General features: G+C 43.4%; 2 protein-coding genes across 5 annotated transcripts; one reads left to right on the forward strand and one right to left on the reverse strand.

Annotated features, from left to right (window-relative positions):
• Positions 1-8: 8 nt before the first annotated feature.
• On the reverse strand, positions 9-5277 carry LOC111239139 (proteoglycan 4-like). The gene is made up of 15 exons (XM_022768940.1): positions 5248-5277; positions 5009-5145; positions 4640-4756; positions 4444-4557; positions 3886-4066; positions 3663-3823; positions 3319-3420; positions 2996-3193; positions 2718-2801; positions 2519-2605; positions 2162-2325; positions 1543-1702; positions 1149-1232; positions 912-1037; positions 9-290 (listed from the first exon to the last, which is right to left on the reverse strand). Exons 2-15 carry the CDS (start codon positions 5097-5099, stop codon positions 100-102), a joined length of 1860 nt encoding a protein of 619 aa, XP_022624661.1. The 5' UTR covers positions 5100-5145; positions 5248-5277; the 3' UTR covers positions 9-99.
• A 3723-nt stretch (positions 5278-9000) lies between these two features.
• On the forward strand, positions 9001-12961 carry dusp12 (dual specificity phosphatase 12). 4 transcript variants are annotated; one of them, XM_022768933.1, is made up of 8 exons: positions 9001-9159; positions 9739-10021; positions 10587-10700; positions 10880-10998; positions 11136-11223; positions 11434-11525; positions 11648-11727; positions 12561-12961. In XM_022768933.1, the coding sequence occupies exons 2-8, from the start codon at positions 9759-9761 to the stop codon at positions 12702-12704; spliced, it is 900 nt and encodes a 299-aa protein (XP_022624654.1). In that variant the 5' UTR covers positions 9001-9159; positions 9739-9758; the 3' UTR covers positions 12705-12961. The 4 variants fall into 4 exon arrangements, with proteins under 4 accessions (XP_022624654.1, XP_022624653.1, XP_022624656.1 ...); XM_022768932.1 differs by having other exon boundaries at positions 9757-10021; XM_022768935.1 differs by lacking the exon at positions 12561-12961 and adding an exon at positions 12057-12129 and having other exon boundaries at positions 9757-10021.
• The last annotated feature ends 5970 nt before the right edge of the window (positions 12962-18931 follow it).

Here is an 18931-nt window from a genome sequence, read left to right on the forward strand (position 1 = left end):
CAGTCTTGGTGCCAGAAGGAGCCGCACCATTACAGATGGATTAGAGACTAGAAGCAGAAAACACCGGAACAGCGTCGCCTCCTCCTCGGGATGCTTTTTTTAGGGACAGCCCAGCCAGACTTTGATGGAGTTGGCCGGGGCGGCGCGGTTGACATTGTGGGGGGCCATGTTGGCAGAGTTGGCTGCTGTGGCGGCGGGGCCGAGGATGGGCAGCGGGGCCAGGGGGGCAGAGGGGTCAGGTTTGGCCATCGCCGGCGAGCCACTTACAATCTGGACTCTGAAGAAGAGCGCTGCACAGAGGAGAGAGAGAGAGACTTCAGCTGCTTTAAACACACTCGTGACAAAAGATGTGGACGGTCAGGAAACACTATAATGTGACACCGGTTTCACAAAGACAGACTCTGAGTCAGAGTCTAAATTCATCTGCTGCACAAAGCAGGTAAGTTCTTGACTTTTTTCAAAATAATAAAAAAAAATTTTTTTAAAAATGGCCGACTGAGGAACAGTCCAACGGCTCAGCTCCGTTTACCGCAGCAGTAAATGTTTGTCACCTGGAAGATCTCAACGGTTACGAGGAAGTTTTACTTTGAAAATTCAACAAAGAGTGAAACAATAAAAAAATATGTTTATGTATAATGTTTCTAAAAACATAACAATGTTTTCCTGTTATTGTTGTTGGGTGCTACTGGTCAATGCAGGTGTCATTGATTGTTACCATGGTAACAGGCTGAAACTGTAGACGAAAATGTTCACGGCAGCAATTAAAAATTCATTCATTTATTTATTTATTTATGTAGTTAGATCCCCATTAGCCATTGTGTTATAACAATGGCTACTCTTCCTGGGGTCCCCTTTAATTCATAAATAAATCCTAATGAGACTGAACGCAGTGCATTGTGGGAGGTTCTTACGTCCGGAGAAGAGGTAGTGGAAGAATCTGTCGCTCTTCTGGGGGTTGGGCATGGTCAGGGCAGATGTGATGGGGCTGGGGAATCCCTTCAGAGACACTTTGATGTTGATCTCTCCACTTAGAAGACCTTAAATTAAATATAAAAAATTAAAAATAATTAAGAAAAATAACAAAAATAGCGTCATGAGGAAGTTTTAGAATAAATTATAATAAATAAACGAGTTGGAGAGTTACTAACCAGCCTGGCGAGTCAAGCGTTTCTTCAAGGAGCTCCTGGGTTTTGTGGTGCATGGTGGGTAGGTGAAGCTCTGCATGACGTTTCCTACGGGGCGACACACAGGACAGCTGTGGTCAGTCGTGCTGAGGTGGAAGTCTTCACCTCTTCCTTTATCTACTCGTCTATTTTGTCTCTTTTATGTCTCATGCTCTCAGACATCCTGACCTGCTTTAATGTCTCTTTAAGCAAGAGACGCAAAATGACCTGTCTCTGTCTGTCTGTCTGTCTCTCTTTCTGCCTGTCTGTCCCCGTGTCTCTCTTTCTGCCTGTCTGTCCCCATGTCTCTCTTTCTGCCTGTCTGTCCCCGTGTCTCTCTTTCTGCCTGTCTGTCTCTGTGTCCGTCTGTCCTCCTCACCATCCTTAAAGAAGTGGACAGTCTCCGGCCGGTTCTTGGTTGCTGGGACAACCAGAGCAGCTCTGATGGTTCCTGTCAGACCGGGGAATTCAGAGGCCAGAGGCTTCGGATAACCCGGCTCCACAACCATGTTCCCATCCAGACTCCAGAACTGGTCTCCCTGCAGGGGGGGAGGAGGAGGAGGAGGAGGAGGAGGAGGAGGAGGAAGAAGAAGAGGAGGAAGATAAATGACCTCTATGTGAGTAAGGAAAAAGACATCTCTGGTCTGAGATCCTGGTTCCTATCTGACCTTCATCATTATAGAAAAGTCTTTCTCAGTGAATCTTAGACTAAAACAGGGATTTGCTGTTATTGCTATAAAACTGTTTAATTACTGTTCTTTTTTTATATTAACCTGACATTCATTATAACTATTACACTCTACAAACAGAGGAAAACCTCCTTTGCAGCTGTCACCGTGACCGGTTTCAACTATTCTCTGATATTTAATGGAACAAAAAAATTATTTAAAAATGAATTGCAGAAATGATCATTAGCAGTAGCCTGACTATCAGCAGCAGCACAGAGGGTGTAGGTGCAGTAGTGGCAGCAGTATTAATGTGTGTAGTAATATTTGTACCTTGATAATGTAGGTCTTTGTGTTTGTGTTTGTGTTTGTGTTTCTGTCGCAGCTCCAGCGGGTGAAGACGGTGTCGATGGGAGACGAGACGCCCAGAGTGTCTGTGATGCTCTGAGGAAGACCAGCTTCATGACTGACAGGGTCCACTGACCAGAACAGCTCACCTGCACACACACACACACACAACATTAACACAGATCACACTAAATATGTATGTACACATCACATATACAATCTCTATTCATTCCTGCACCACACACATCCTTACATTTGCAGTAACAACACAACACAGCTTACTGCATCACATTTCTACTGTTTTCTAGAGAACTGAAGTAGAGTTCACACACGTGTTCTCACCTTTAAATATCAGGATGGTCCCATTGCTTAAAGCTGTCAGTCCATTGATGGGAGAATCACTGCATAATCCTACATCAATAAATATTCCTACACACACACACACACAAAAACATGCAAACACGCACAGAATTAGTTACAGACCATCTGAATCTGCCAAGAAAAGATCGGATCAATGCTCAACACTTGAAACTTGTCCCACCGGCCTCTGGTCCCTCAGGACCCACGTCCGCCAGGGAGAGCCCCAAGGCTTGGGCTATGTCCTGCTGCGCCTGTAACCTGGCATCTGTTAGAAGTGTTATGGAAAGAAAAGGCAAACATTTTGTTTTTGTTTTTAAACTTATCCAGGAGAGAGTTCGCAGTGAGTTTGTTTTTGGAATCAAAAACCTTCAAAACAGCTGCAAAATATTTAGAATTAATCAAATAAAATATTCATTACACAAATGTTGTATTCAAACTGATATAATCTGATTAAATAACCTTGACTTGACCCGTATGGAATCCCTCCCTCAGGTGACAGCACCAGCTGGCCGTTCACTCCACCACCAACAGCTCCACGACCAGAGGGGCTCACTGGAGCCCCGCCGCCCTGAGATGGAACACCGTAGCTGGGCAGAGTATCTGCAGGCGCCGGGGAGTGTGGAGACCCGGGGATGGACAGCGGCAGCAGACCGACACCTGCAGGAAGTGAGTGGCCATTCACAAACAAAGCAAGATGTTCTTTTCAATGCAATTATTTAACACTTAACAGACTGAAGTGGGTCAAAATTGGATATGCAAATCCACAGGACCTCTTCCCCTACCTGCTCCTGCTCCCTCAGAGCCTGCGTCCACCACAGAGAGCCCCCTGGATTGGGCCACATCCTGCAGGGTGCTGGGTCTGGACTTGGAACCTCCCGGACCGGCTAATACACAGAAAAGGCAAACTTTTTAGTTTTTGAATGAGAAGGTGACAATCTTCATCAAGAGAGAGAGAATGAGTGGATTTCCCAACATGTCAAAATCCTTCCTTTAAGGTCTTAAAACTGGATTTCGACACTGGAGCTAATGGAGCTAAATAAAGCTGCATGTTGGGTAATGCAGTTCCCACTTTCACATTTTTATTTATTCAAAATATCAAACTCATTTTCATCAGAACTTCATCTACCTGTGAGCTTCTCCTCGCTCTCACTGTTGGCCTTCTTCTTGCTCTTTGATTTTTGATTACCTGAGGAAGAGGAGGACACAGGTATCGCTTTTATGAAGACTGTGAGAACACACCTGTTATCCAACATCAGTGTGACGTTCAGACAGGAGCACAGGGTTGCACTGGTAGCTTTGACAAAGGAGTCAGATTTTAGTTGTGGTGACTGTATTCAGAGGAAAGCAACAGATCTGGGACAGCGATCACAAACTCTAGTGAAGGTAAGCGAGCAGAGAAAGGGAAGCTGTGCTGCTGGTTGGTTGTTGTGGATGAACTCTGACCTGAAACAGGAGCAGCAGGAGCAGCAGCAGCAGCAGCAGCTCTCAGAGGCAGCAGAGCCTCGGGGTGTGAGGCCGACACTCCGGCATCTGTGGACAGAGACAAGGTGGAATATGTACATATATTAAAAATATGCACTGAATATGTGCTGGATTTTTCCATAGAAAACATGCTCACAACATCTCACGACCATATGTTTTCTATGTAAGAATGAGGCCTATATAATGTTTATATAAAGTTTATTAAAACAACATACATGTTACAAATATATATGTTTATATATGCTTTGCCAGGTCTGTTCAAGCTTCACTGAGTGTCTCTAGTCTCCACTATATGTTCACCTGTACAGAAAAACCACATGAATTTCACATGTACAAAAACACGTCTGAACACGTGATCTCTGCACATGTGAACTTAAACATGAAAATATATTAAAATCTCATTGGTCGTGGCTGTCGGTTCTTACCGCAGTGTAGCTGGTAGTCAGGGCAACAGGTGTTGTGGTGGGTGCACTGGGGGTCACACTCGCACAGCTGACCACGTCTGAACGGCTCGCTGCAGCGACCCAGACAGGACTGAGCTGAGAACAGAACAACAGTGTTGCTCTCAACATGTCGAAATAAATAATGAATGATGTGAGCTGTGATCTGCTGCTGTGTTACCAGTGGTGCAGGTCGTCTCAAAGTCTGGGCAGCACTCATTATACTGCAGACACCTGAAGTCACAGGTGCACTGTTGACCTCTGGTGAAAACCTCCCCGCAGCGAGCCACGCAGCTGCCTGCAGAGAGACAGAGCAGGTGTGTGAGTGTGTCATGTGACATCATAACTTTATGGAAACCAAGAAACTTCTGGCCCAACATATCCCTGGGTCCTGGGGCCCGAGCCCGGCCCATATACTTCCACATCTGGGCAGTTGTTATTCTCTGGTATCGGCCGAAAGTTGAGCCAGAGTTGGGCCAGATGTGGAGGCAGCATCTGAACATAAGTGTGGTCGATTCAGAAGCTGAAACAGGTGTGTGTCAGTTCCTACCTGGTCCGGCGGCAGCAGCAGACGTCACGGCGAGGCCAAGCAGCAGGAGCCACAGGGACATCTTCATCATCATCCTCATCATCATCATCATTTTTTACTCAACACTCAGTGTGAACAGAATCTGATCCGAACAACAGCTGCAAGAGACAGAGAGATAGTGAGAGAGAGAGAGAGACAGAGAGAGAGGGAGAGAGAGAGACACTGTGATGCACAGCGATAGACAGAGAGTCAGTCGTTACCTTCTCGGTGTGTCACCTCTGCTCTTCGTCTCACAGTCCGTCCCTCTGTTGGTCTTATATACAAGAGGCAGGATGCTTTTAATTAGCATGACACACACTCACACTACGCCCAGACTCTAATTAAAAACTGCCAGGACATATTGAACCTTCCTACACTGGCAATAAATGAACTCCTACACACAGTAACCTTTCAAAGTCAGAGAGGGAAAGTGGGAAACGACTCCACTTTGTGTTCTTTGTTTTTGCACAAAAAAACTCTTCTTCCACTTTTTTTTTTAAAGCTTTAAAATCTATTTTCTTTACATTAACAACTTTTTTTTTTTGCATACTATTGTTTTAAATCATCATTATTTTTTTTTTGCCTAAAGCTCTACTTCAGTGTTTTGTTTTTTTACCCTCGTGAGGTCTGTGCCGTCCCCCACATATGACATCACTTCTTGCCTTTTTGACAACTTATTCTCTGCCAGACAACCTGGTGTTTGATCCAGCCAGGATTGATGTCATGTGGTTTTGACACTTTTTCAGTTTGGGTTTCAGTGGGTGGGTGCTGGTGTGGGCGGGGGGGGGTAATGCGAGGGTCCGTCTGGTGAGACATTCACCTCAGTTTGATGTGGACGGATTCGTTTATCTCCTCAACACGAACACGAGCAAAGATAAGGAAAAGACATCGAGAGAGAAATATATTTTATTTAGTCAAAGTGACAAAAGGGTTGACAGTAACCATGACAACCAAGACACCAGGGCGCTTCCTGCATCCGATGTGCTCTGACATCTTAAATGACCGTAACACTCAAAGTGCATCAACAAAATCTGATCTGATTTACAAAACTGTTTTAACTCGAGCTCTACTTACGACCTTTTTCTGGAGCTTTCACCCACATTTCATGGTTTACATCAGCAGATGGAGTCTGCTCAGTTGTCACGGAGATAACTCACACAGGGGACACTGAGAGAAAAGTGAACGAATCACAACGTATAATCACGCGGCTGACGTTTCCTACTTGGCTCACTTGAAGATGAAGACGGTGAGATGTGGTTGAAAGTCCTGAAAAAAAAAGCTAGTAAGAGGACCTTGAGGTTATTTAGTGAAACTACTTTTCCCAAAGTCCAGACCGCAGAATACAGTTATAATGTCTTTTTGAACAGGATCCTGAGTGTGTTTTAATCTAATCTAATTTAATTTAATCAAATATAATATAATATAATCCAATATAATATAATATAATATAATATAATCTATCTTTTTACAGATTAAAGTTGAATTCATAGTTGAGTTTCCAATCATCATCTCACCTTATTTACCTCCTTATCATTTATTATGTCCTTATTTCTTATCTCTCATGCTGAAAGTTAGATATGAGTATATTACGTTTTTAAAAGCTGTCACCAGTGTTGGTATTTCTGGGCTGGATGTTTCCTGATGTTATTTTATCTTTTGTTTTTTGTCTTTATGACATACAGCAGCTGAACTGAGGACGTTCAGTCACAAACTAAATGTAAAGCAGAGGTGGATCAAACCGTATTTGAATGAAACACCAACAGCGACGCACAGACTGCATTTTATTTACAAACCAAAAAGACGCTATAAAATAACTGAAAATCTTTTATAAAAACAGAAGTTTAATATGAAGTATTTCATTTATTTATTCACACTCATAAAACATTACAAATACGTTGTGTACAGGGAAGTGCATGTGCAGGTGAGGTGAGAAACCCATCCAGGTGCGTGTGTTAAAACGTCACCTCGACGTAAAAAGTAACGATCATATATATATTAAAAAAATACTAATAATAATAATAATGATAATTAGAAAACAAACAATTCAAAAGAAACAGCAAAGACAACACAATATGTGCAGTAGAAGGGATTCACATATTTAAATGAATCCATCAACCAGAAACACAAAAAGAAAAATATTCCCATAATGCAAAGTCACTGAGTCACTGCAGCAAACCAAAGTCATCACGCCCACTCTGTTCCCATTCACCTGCCGGTGCTCACTCACTGTGTGTGTGTGTGTGTGTGTGTGTGTGCGTGTGTGTGTGTGCGTGTGTGTGTGCTGCTCCTTCATTTCCCACACTCAGCTGTGTTTTGATGGGCAGTGTTAATGAGGCCTGAGGCAGCGGCGTGGTCGTCGTGAATCATTGTGATTGGTCAGACGGTTAGATTAAAGCAGCTTGTGAAACTTTATGAGCGCCCCTCATTGTGACCATGTTCAGACAGTGGGACGCACCCTGGCAGGCATTTCAGATCACCACACACACACACACACACACACATACTCAGTAGGTGTTGAGAGGCAGGAGGCCAGACAGACATTATGAAACAAGTATTTAAAGTGTCTGGCAAAGAGAACAGAGAAAAGACCAGAGATTCATTCTGCAACAACATTTAATGGTCAGTTCAGTTCTTGAAGTCAGATGTGATGTTTGCAGATGTGCGTTCACTTTATGCTTCCCTCTGCTGGGACTGACCAGTGTCCGCCTGCTTTACCTCATGCTCCTGGTATCTTCCCCTCACTTGTTCATTATTTCAGCTTTATAGCTGAAGTTTTGCGAGTCGGTAAAAAATGTTCTCCTTTGTTTACTCGCTGTGGTCAGTTAATTCAAACCGTCGAACCTCAGCAACTTACTGTGAAATATTTGTTTCATAATATTGTTATTCTTTTATTTATAATTGTCCATTTTATAACGTTTAAATATTTGTTCCAAGAGTTTTAAATTGGTAGAAATCATAGAGATTTCCATTGTTTATAATATTCTATATACCTTGTTTTAGTAATATATTATACTAGGCTATATTACTAATAGGTCTGAGTATTTTTCTATTCTTTGGGGGGATGTGAAATTCTATTTTTCTTTGAATTAATATACAGTATGAACCACGCTTCCATCTAACTCCATCCAACTCGATTTTCAACTTTCTGTCCTCAAAACTAAATTTTAGTTGACTTTGAATAAACAGAGCACCGAGGAGAAAGGAAGCAGGAACTTAACCAACCATGAGATATGATACAGAAATATAAGAATATACATCTCAGAAGAACATCCTGGACACAGAAAAAAAATAGAATAAATAAACAATATCTTACTCTTCCTCCCTATTCACAGCCATTCAAGGTACATGTTTGACCTGTAACACACAGGAACGAGTTAGTTTGTGTTATGTAATAAACATCATGTCGCTTCAGTAGGAAAAACAAATCAGCAAAATAATTTTTTTTCCAGAACATCTGAAGCTTCTGATGGGATTAATGTCGGGATTAAACTGGTGAATTCTAACAGGGATAATGTAAAACCTTTGTCGCCACTCAGTTTGTATCTGATATTAAAAGTCTGGGTTTTCAGATTGATCCATGTAGGAAGGAAAGTTTTATTTAGAACCTTTAATGTGTCGTAAAATATCGGCAACTGACCATCATGTCATAGGCTTCAATTTTCCACTATTTCTATTTTTTTTCCAAAGCATTTTTAAACGTTACTCCAAACCAGAAAACCATCCAGATCAAACTGTTGATTTATACCAACAGGTTTCCTACTAATTTTAATCAACAACTAAAGAGTGTACAATAATTGTATATATTATTTATAGTCTGGTGTCCACACTCCAGTCCAGTAGGTGGCGGTAATACACCTAATTGTTTTATTAATCGTTAACCGTCTTACACAGAAAGAAGAATCTGAGGGAACCGGAACTGACTTTGACACGAGTATGGGTTTCCGGTCGGACAGATTTAAAGACGAACCAAATACCAACGTGAGCGCGTTCACTTTATTTTATTGAACTTCATATTATTTTTTGTTGTTCTCGGCTAGTCTTCACTTCGTTAATGTTCGGTCCGAAATCTAACGAGCAGGTTTCACTGGTAGAGTTTAAACCACGGAGAGGCTAAGCTAAGCTAAGCTAACGAGGTGAGTTAACTGACAGTACTGTTAGCATCATCAAGTGCATATAAAGATCTGAACTGAGTTTACGCAGGAGTTGGAAGAAGTTCAGTTAATATAATTATTACTTGCTGTAGGTCTGAAAGGTGTCTAATTAGTATTTCAGTAATTATCAAAAAACAGATACCAGAAGTCAGGCAGATATATGATATATAAAAATATGTTCTTATTAAATGAAAATACATATACATACAAAATTAAGGAAAACAATTCAGCTTCCTTCATAAAACTAATCTAAAAAACACATATATTGCAATATCTTAACACAATATTTTCTAATTGTCCTGTATTGACACATTGAACTTCAGTCTATAAGTTCCACATTTTCTCACAGCAGAAATATCTAACAGATATAATGCTCTATTATACAAAGAAGCAAAAAACAGGAAGAAAAACAAACATGTAGGATACGAAGAACACTAGACCATCTCATTTGGTCGGAGGTTTCTGAGGTTTCCGATATGCAGCCCGTCAGATACATGAGAGCTTCTAGAGTATTCATATTAAATGTAACTGAACATCCAGTTAAGAGTAGATGGGTGTCAGCTCTGTCTGTCTCTGCAGTCATGCTCCTGGTGGACCCAGGCCTCTACATCGGCACCGCAGCTGATCTCAACGACAGGCAGGTGCTGGCCGACGCAGCCGTCACTCATGTCCTGTCTGTGGACTCTGTCGACCCCGCCGGTCTACTTCCTGCTGACGGTGGCTTTCACAGGAAGTGGGTCAACGTTTTGGATGAGGTGACCTCTGATCTCTTGAGTCACATGGACGACTGCTTTCTGTTCATTCGGGAGGCTGTGGATGGAGGCCGCACGGCAATTGTTCACTGGTAAGGGTCAGGGGTCAGAGGTCAGCGGGATGTCCTGAGAGTTTTTCTTCCATCATGTCACCTTGATGTATTTCCATCCAGCATTTTACTTTTGTCACCAAAGAAACTGAATGTTTAAACCTAATGACGAAGGTTTGGTCGTGTGTCATTCAGCAGTTCTCTGCTGGTGACTGTTAGCAGGTTTATTTTTGGTCACAGTGCAGTCAGGAAGTATTCACACCCCTTCACTTTATCACTTTTCATGTTGTTGTCTTATTCTAAAATAATTTAAATTCACACTACGTGCCTCATAGTGACAAAGTGAAAACAGAATCGTAGATTTTTTTTGCTAATTTATTAAAAAGGAAAAACTGAACTATCACATTTACATATGTTTCTTTCATATTCTTTATTTGTGAAGTTGCAATCCTCCTTTTTTCTTTCTCATTTTAATTAACATCTCAAGAGTGTGCAATAATTCCACTACACGTTTACCCGATTCCGGGATAGAAACCGTGAATAAGAAAATAATGCTGCGTGGTAAACTAATAAACAGAAAGCGCGTGTGTGTGTGTGTGTGTGTCAGCCAGGCTGGTCGAAGTCGCAGTGCCACCATTGTGACCGCTTATCTAATGAAGAGACACCAGCTGGGCTTCACTGAGGCTTACCATAGACTGAAGAGCGTCAAACAGGACGTACAGTAAGTGCCTGTGTGTGTGTGTGTGTGTGTGTGTGTGTGTGTGTGTGTGTGTGTGAGTGTGTGAGAGAGAGAGGTCGTTGCACCTGAGGGTTTTTTTTAGGGTTTATATTCTATGTTTGTGTTTATGTAATCGTCATTAGATGCAGAGCAGGTCACTGAGAGCTGGTGATGTGTTTCAGGGTCAACACTGGCTTTGAGGAGCAGCTGCGTCTGTATGAGGCCATGAACTGTGAAGTGGACTCCTCCAGTCCTCTGTACAAACAATACAGACTGACCAAGATCACTGAGAAGTACCCTGGTAATCACACACACACACACACACACACACACACACACCTAAACTCATCATTATTTGATTATTGATTGAACATTTTCTGTCCCAACTCTGTGTGTGTGTGTGTGTGTGTGTGTGTGTGTGTGTGTGTGTGTGTGTAGAGCTGCAGCAGGTTCCCAGGGAGCTGTTTGCCGTTGACCCCGCCCACTCCAGCTCCTCTGAAGTATCATATCGCTGCAGGAAATGCAGGTGACAGGTGCAGAAGTTCACACAGTGACTCACTGGAGGAGAATTTCAAAAAGTCAAAGACCTTCCACGAGGAAGTGTCACTGTTTCTTCTGGAGCACCTCCCTGCTTCATTAATCCTTTTGTCATCAATATGTTTTTATGAGTTTAGAGGAATAATTCAACATTTTGGGAAATGCACCTCCTGACTCCTTATCTCCACCTCCTCTGCAGACGAACTCTGTTCCGTGGCTCCAGTATCCTGAGTCACCCAGTAGGAGAAGGAGCGTCAGCCTTCGGGCACAAGAAGTCCGGTAACCTCACTGGTACGAAGACACCAGTATACACCAGTATACACCCAGAAGCTGTGTGGGCGGGACTTTGACTCTCCCACACACTGAACTTGTAGTGTATCATAAGTAATGACAGAAAATGTGTTGTTGTCTAGGAGACGTCCAGTGCACATCGTACTTCATTGAGCCGGTGCAGTGGATGGAACAAGCTTTACTTGGCGTGATGGACGGACAGGTAATGCACACCTGCGCACTCACAGACACTAACCCTTAACCCTAAAGCAATGACTTGACCAAGCATCAACCTCCAAGGCTGAAACATGAAGCATCAACACTGAAGAACCAGCAGCTGCAGTTCCTCTAATGGCCACTAGAGTCTGGCTCCAACAGTGAGTCAGTCCCCATAGACTCCCATGTTAAAATGTGCAACTTTACAGCAGAAATAAACATGTTTACAGCCTGGTACAAAAACACTTACGGTCTCTAGAGCTAATTTCCTCCTTCATGACACCTGTTTATATAACTCACCTGTTTATATAACTCACCTGTTTACATTTTATTAAGGACTAAAGTTATGGAGCGTTCAGGGCGTCTCGACCCCTCCTCTTTTGCCCATTTTTGGATTAGCCGGGAGTTAGGGGGCGGAGTCAGACACTGCCAAGATGGTGACGGTGGAGCAGCTCACTCTGAGCTTCAGAACCGCTCTTCAGAAACCTGTGGGTGACGTCACGGAGGCTACGTCCATCTTTATTTTACCGTCCATGGTCTTGACTCTCGAACAGCTGTTTGAAGGTGTCAGAAAATGAGAAGTGGCCAAAACATCTTCACTTTCCCAACGTGTCCGAACGCCATGGTTTAAAACTTATAAGCACTTACTAGCCCCCCCATTCTAACCTTCACCGTCACAACTAAATGCCTGACCCCACCCCTTCCCCTCAGCTAAAACCTTAACCATTAAACCAAGTCTCGACCCTCGAACCCCTTTGACGTTGAGAGGAGCAGCTGGGTTGGTTATCTGCGCTCACGTTATGCTTCTTCCCTCCTCTCTCCTCCTGTGTTTGTGTGCAGCTGCTGTGTCCTAAGTGTAGCTCTAAGCTGGGCTCTTTCAACTGGTGTGGGGATCAGTGTTCCTGCGGCCGCTGGGTCACTCCGGCCTTCCAGCTGCACCGCAACAGAGTGGACGAGATCCGACAACTGAGCATACGGAAATAAAACACCAAGTGTAAAACCTCAGACTCAAACTGGTCCTATATACAAGTACATCACACACACACACACACACACACACACACACACACACACGCTCTGCAGGCAGAAAACAAAACAATCTATAATCCAGTTAAGGATTAATGTTTAAAGAATTTCTCAACAGGACCAGTTTATTGTGTAACTATGACGTCTGACTGTTTTGCGTTACACACATATTGTACATGAAATACATACGTGTAAATATCAAAAGACACTTTTGAGTAAATGAATCTGCAACGTTGCTTGTGTGGAGAATTATTTGAGTGACATTCCTGTTTCATTGGTCAGTTTATAAAGTGTATTCAGACAGGCTTCAGTAATGTGTTGTATAGCTCTCACAATCTAATAGGAGAATAATATATTGTATTTTCTATCTAGAATAATATACCAGTATAATATATAAGAGGGTTTTTAACTCTGAGCTACTTTAACAAAATAAAAGCAGCTGAGAGCTCTTCATGTCGTATCCAGACACTCAAACTGATCTCCAAACCGCATCAGATCAATAAGATCATTCACCCTGACCTGAGCACAGACATGAGAACACTGTAAATAAACCTCCATGAATCTGATCCGAAACCAGAGAAGAAGAAGCAGCAGCTCCTCAGTCAGTGATAGTTAAATAGATAATTCACTTCTCTTCATTTTACAAAATTTAAACAAACTTGAGCTGAAAAAAAAAAACTCACTGTATCCATGGCAACATATTTCCTGTTTAGTTTCTATCTGAAGTGTTGCCGTCACTGCATGTGGCCTACAGCTGATCCGATGTAAACAAACTAATTTGACTCAATGATTTGGTGTTACAGATATAGATATAGATTATAGATTATAGCTACCACTGATAAACTGGTGGCTCTCAGGCCCACGCTCACATCATCTGTAATAACACACGCGCTCCACAAGATGGCGGCTTCAGTAAAAACATCTCCACCATCTCCACAGCCACTTGTAGAAAAGCCTCTCAACAAAGACGAGGCTCAACCAGTGGAAGACTTTTAATGTGAAAGAGCTGCGGGCAGAGCTGAGTTCCTGTCAGCATCAAACAGATGAACGTGGTGAAACAGTGTCATAAAATATAAAACAATCACAAATGATTTTTCTTCTAATCACAGATCAAGACTTCTTTATGAAAGTTAACACAATAAAACAGCTGTGTATGGATTCATCGTCATCCTGGGTTTGGGTCGAGACATTTTGTGGTTCTGGAAAATGTGATTTAGGGTAATTATTATGTTGTTATTACTATATAAACCGTAAAATATGAGCCGTGGGGTTCTCTGACCCTCAGTGACAGTGTCGGATCATATTTCATGGTCAGCAGCGTTGGACTGTCACGGTGAGCGGCGTCAATGATGCTGCTCCATCAGTGCAGGACTGTCCTCAGCCGCCTGGAAACCTGGAGCCCACACTGGAAACATAGTGCAGAGAGAGAGAGAGAGAGAGAGAGAGAGGTTATGTAAAAGAGGTGGAAAAAGGGTTTAAATAAGGTGAAGTGAAAATGTGTGAAGAGGAGAAAAGAGAGAGGACTGGGGAGGGGGGGTTTTCCATTTCTCTCATAAGCTCTGGAATTAGGAATCAATCACAGGGGAGTTCCACTCCAGCTGTATACACTACTGTATGTATGTGTGTGTGTGTGTGTGTGTGTGTGTGTGTGTGTGTGTGTGTGGGGAATGTGTGTTTGGACAGTTTGGGTTTAACTCATGTTGCTGCATGTGTGTTTTTTATTATACTTGTATGTAAACTGATGAGCACAAACATTTACACCTCCCCTTCCAAAAAATAAATCCATAAAGTTTTTACCTGCAGCTTCTCACTGACCTGACCTGAGGCTGAAATGGGAGAAGAGCACCTGAGGAGGACGGAGTCCCTGTAATGTGCACGAGCAGATGTGGACAATCAGGATGACATCATTATCTAATCTAATCTCTAATCTATGACTTCCAGGTGTCGCCCACAGATCGGACCTGAGCCGCACGACCTTCTCTCCACCATGAGAGAGAGAGGGAGGGAGGAGGAGGCTGGGACTCCTGGAGGAGGATGATCCACATCCGAAACATCTGGAATAAGGCCCTGAAAGCCGGGAGGGAGGGAGGGAGGGAGAGGTCCCAAGACCCCCGATGGTGCAGCACAGAGAGGAGAGTATTGTTGCTGACCATGTGCTTCCCTTTAGTTCACCTTCTTCTAATAGCTACTAAAATTAAAAACATGCTGCATTTGCCTCCTGTGAATCTTTTTTATTGATTTGATGGTTTCAGACGCTTTAGAGAAAGTTTGAGTCAGTGTTTGTCAGGTCACGATCTCCTGCAGACGGAGCAAGTCGTCGTTTCATTTTCCTGCATGAAGTCACGGGATGGAGGGGATTAGATTTGCGTTTGATTTAAAAGTGGGATTAAATGATGATGTGTGAAGTCTGGTGGATAAGACACAGAACACATAACCAGCCAGGTGGCAGCCGTGTTATAAGCCCCTCTCTGCCCCGGCTTCCTGCAGACGGTCAGCTGCCAGAGAAAGGTAGAAACAAGACAAACGGATCAGATGAGGCAGATGAGACACTTCCTGTGGCTGCTCTGCACCAGACCACGACATGACTTTCATTAACCTGCTTTCCTGTCATCAGATCCTGTGAGGAGTCTGCAGGAGTCTGCAGGAGTTTGCAGGAGTCTGCAGGAGTCTGCAGGAGTTTGCAGGAGTCTGCAGGAGCAGCAGCGGGAGAGAGAAGGAGTGACATGATGGAGGATGTGAGTCACAGTCAAACCCTCGGGCCCTCTGTGACTCTGCGGTTTCTGTATCTGGGACTAGAAAGCATTTCTACTTTAAAAACAAAAAATAAAAAAGCAGCGAGGAGAGATCTGCTGCTCTGATTAACTGTCACAGGAAAGGAAAGGTGATTTTCACTAATTGTGGTCTGGGTCGTTACTCCTGAGACTGTATAATGTGAGGGGTTTTTGGCAGTGAACCGTGGCAGTATTTTGCAGATTCATGAGAGAACTCCTTTGCAACTTTCCAGGAAAGGTTATTTCTGTCTTTTCCTTCAGACCAGGCGAACAAAGTGATTTTTCCATTGTGTGTGTGTGTGTGTGTGTGTGTGTGTGTGTGTGTGTGTGTGTGTGCGCGACTGAAAGTGTGATTTAACATCCAACCTCCAACTATTTCATACTTCTCCTGCACTTCTTCATGGTTTTTAAATCTCCTCGGCCTGAAAATGAGCTGCTCGTCGTTTTTGTGTCGTTGCGTCATTTAGCTTCGACCGCGACGACGGTGCTCCGGTTGTATTTCTCCAATCCGTCTGTCTGAGACGCCGTGAGTAACAAACCAGATGTTGAGATCTGATGTCTGGGGGACACATTAGCTCTCCCCTCTCATCTCTCATCTCCACTTCTCTGTTTCCTCTCCCCTCTATTATTTTCCATCCCTCTCCTCCTCTCTTCACCTCTGTTCTCACCGCTCACGTCTCTTCTGGTTTCTAGTATTTCCTGTCTGCTGGCCCTGAAGGTTTGGTTGGAAACTGAAGCAAAGTCCCCTGTATTTCATACATGCAACCCGTGATATTCAAACCACCGTGACCTCTTGACCCCCCCCCCTTACATCACATCATTTACCGTGGCGAGTTGGGGCGCACAAAACCTTTGATCCAGTCAGGAAAAACAATAATACTCCTTTGTTTCATACTAAAGCCAAGTTTTTTATTTTATTCTAATGATAAAAGCTGAAGATCAAAGTGGGAGCAGTGGGCTGACACCGATCATAAAACATAAATTAGTTCAGAGCAGGGCTTTTAAAAGTCTTTTTAAAGGTTTACCTGCTTTGTTTGACTCCATTCCTGGATGCCTGTGGGATCATGATTATCTTATTTGATGCCACAGACACTCAACAACCGAGCCAAGGTTTCCCAGCACCGCTGTTTGTCCTAACCTGAGAATAAACCAAACACTTATAAAATGTCTCTCCTGAGGCTTTTTATTAGTTTCTGACTCTGGGAGGGAAAAACGACCTCACCTCCTTTTGATACTTAATGTAATAACCTGTAATGAAGAGAAAAGGATTTTAAGTCTTTCACACTAAGTTCTGCTTCATGCAGCCCGACCCTGAGGAAAAATAAAACATGTTCTAATAATCTACCTGTAACGTGCACAAGAGACCGACTCACTGTGCAAAGTCCACCGTGCACGCATGTTCTCCATCAGTCCCGTCTCTGCTGTTCTCACTGGGAGTGATTGATGGGAGCCTTGGACTGGGTTGGTCTGAAATCTGCACTGAGAAATCTTGGCGTCGAGTTCGACCACAAAACAAAACTGAAGGAAAACACGTTCTTATTTTCTTCTTCTTCTTTTTTTATTCCATCATGCCGCGACTGTTATATCATTGTTGTCTGCCTCAGCCACCTGCACCAGCTCACTTACTCTGACAACACACACACACACGCACACGCACACACGCACACACATGCACACACACACACGCACACACTTCACCGGTTTGTCTGTTCACTTTAGAAGTTTGAGGTTTGAGTCAGAGCATTTTAAAAGTTTTTTAAAATGCAGATCTGATCTGGGACCAGTGTGTGATCGGACTCCAGATTTCCCTCCTCAGCTGTTTGAGCTAGAGGCCGAACTGACTGTGTTACATAACAAAACTTAAAAACTGGGAATCATGCAGAGTAACTCTTAAAAGTAAAGAGCTGGAAACCGTGACCGTTAAACACAACCTTGAACTGCAGGTTGTATTTTTGTGACCGGTGACGCAGGAGTTCGTCTAAACTGGAGGATCTGAACCCAAAACCGTGACCTTTCCCTAAACCCAACGCCGTCCTGTGACCCAACCGAAACCAAACCCGTGACCGTCCCGTAAACACAACCGTTGTTTATTACTGTAATCATGACGAACACGTGTCTGGGTCGTTCAACGTTATTTATGTGAGCGGACTTTTCTCCACGTCCCTTGAACTCACCCTCGTCTCTCCCAGTCTTCTTTTCAACCAACATTTCTTCTTCTTCTTTCTTTTATTTCCCTCTCCACTGATCCCTTCAGTGGATTTTCACCTCATCCACATAAAGGAGCTTTGAGTGGGAGTATTTATGAAGCAAAGGTCATGACCTCCAGAACAACCTCCCTCCCTTTTCTTCTCTCTCTCTCTCTCTTTCTTTGTGCAGATTTTTAGCTCAGTGGAAGTCAGGAATGCATTTGCAGATACCACTGCTATCTTTAAACCAGACATTATACTGTGTGTGTGTGTGTGTGTGTGTGTGTGTGTGTGTGTGTGTGTGTGTGTGAGAACTTGGTGAGATAGCATCCTTACCATGTGTTTTCTGTACTGGCTGTGTGTGTGTGTGTGTGTGTGTGTGTGGTCCTCATGCTCCCACACATGTACATGGAGTGGTTTTAAAAACTGACAGTTGTAGAGAGAACACACGTGCATTCATTGCACTTGGCGAGTCTTTGTGAGTGTGCAGTTGATGTGAATGGGAAGCTTTCTTCTGCATCCTGCTGGGTGGTCACCCCCCCCCCCGCCTCCCTCCACCCCCTCCCTCCACCACATGTCAGAAGCTGCCGGACTGGAGCAGAGGCTCATGAACTCGTCCATGAAGCAGAGATATTAACTCTCCATGTGTTCTCCTGCTGTTTCTTACTGTGTTAATTATGTTCTTGAATTTTCAGTGTTTCAGTTTATTAAGACTAAAGAGGAGCGAGCCAGGCAGGGATGAAATACAGTTGCTATTTGAGAGTTTTATCCCACAGTCCGTCTCTGTGAGTCGAGGCTCTTTAACATGTCGGCGCTCTGCTGTGTGTCCTGAGTCAGAGGCTCGCCGGCTTCCAGCTCGCTCTTATTTTCCACCCTGGGATTCTTCCAGCGGCTCGGCAGCTTCCAGGAAAACTAAATCAACCCCAGAAATAATGTCCGCAGCAGGCTGCACAAGACCGGCAGAGGAGAGAGAGAGAGAGAGAGAGAGAGAGAGAGAAACAAAGAAAGAAAGAGGGATGGACTGGACCTTTTCAAAACATTTTATTATAAATTAACAAACCAAAAAGGAAAACTTGTAGTAAAGCAGCTGAACTCAACCTTGTCTTGGGATATTTTTTGAAACAAGTGAAGCTGTGAGGAAGGAGCACGTGTTCCCACCTGCACTAAAGCTTCAGGTGGAACATGACAGGAACACTCTCAGCAGACCTACATTATAAAAACAGAAATA

The sequence above is a fragment of the Seriola dumerili genome, unplaced genomic scaffold (genome assembly GCF_002260705.1).
Source record: "Seriola dumerili isolate Sdu_G_001 unplaced genomic scaffold, Sdu_1.0 BDQW01001892.1, whole genome shotgun sequence".
In the NCBI taxonomy this organism is placed as follows: Eukaryota; Metazoa; Chordata; class Actinopteri; order Carangiformes; family Carangidae; genus Seriola; species Seriola dumerili.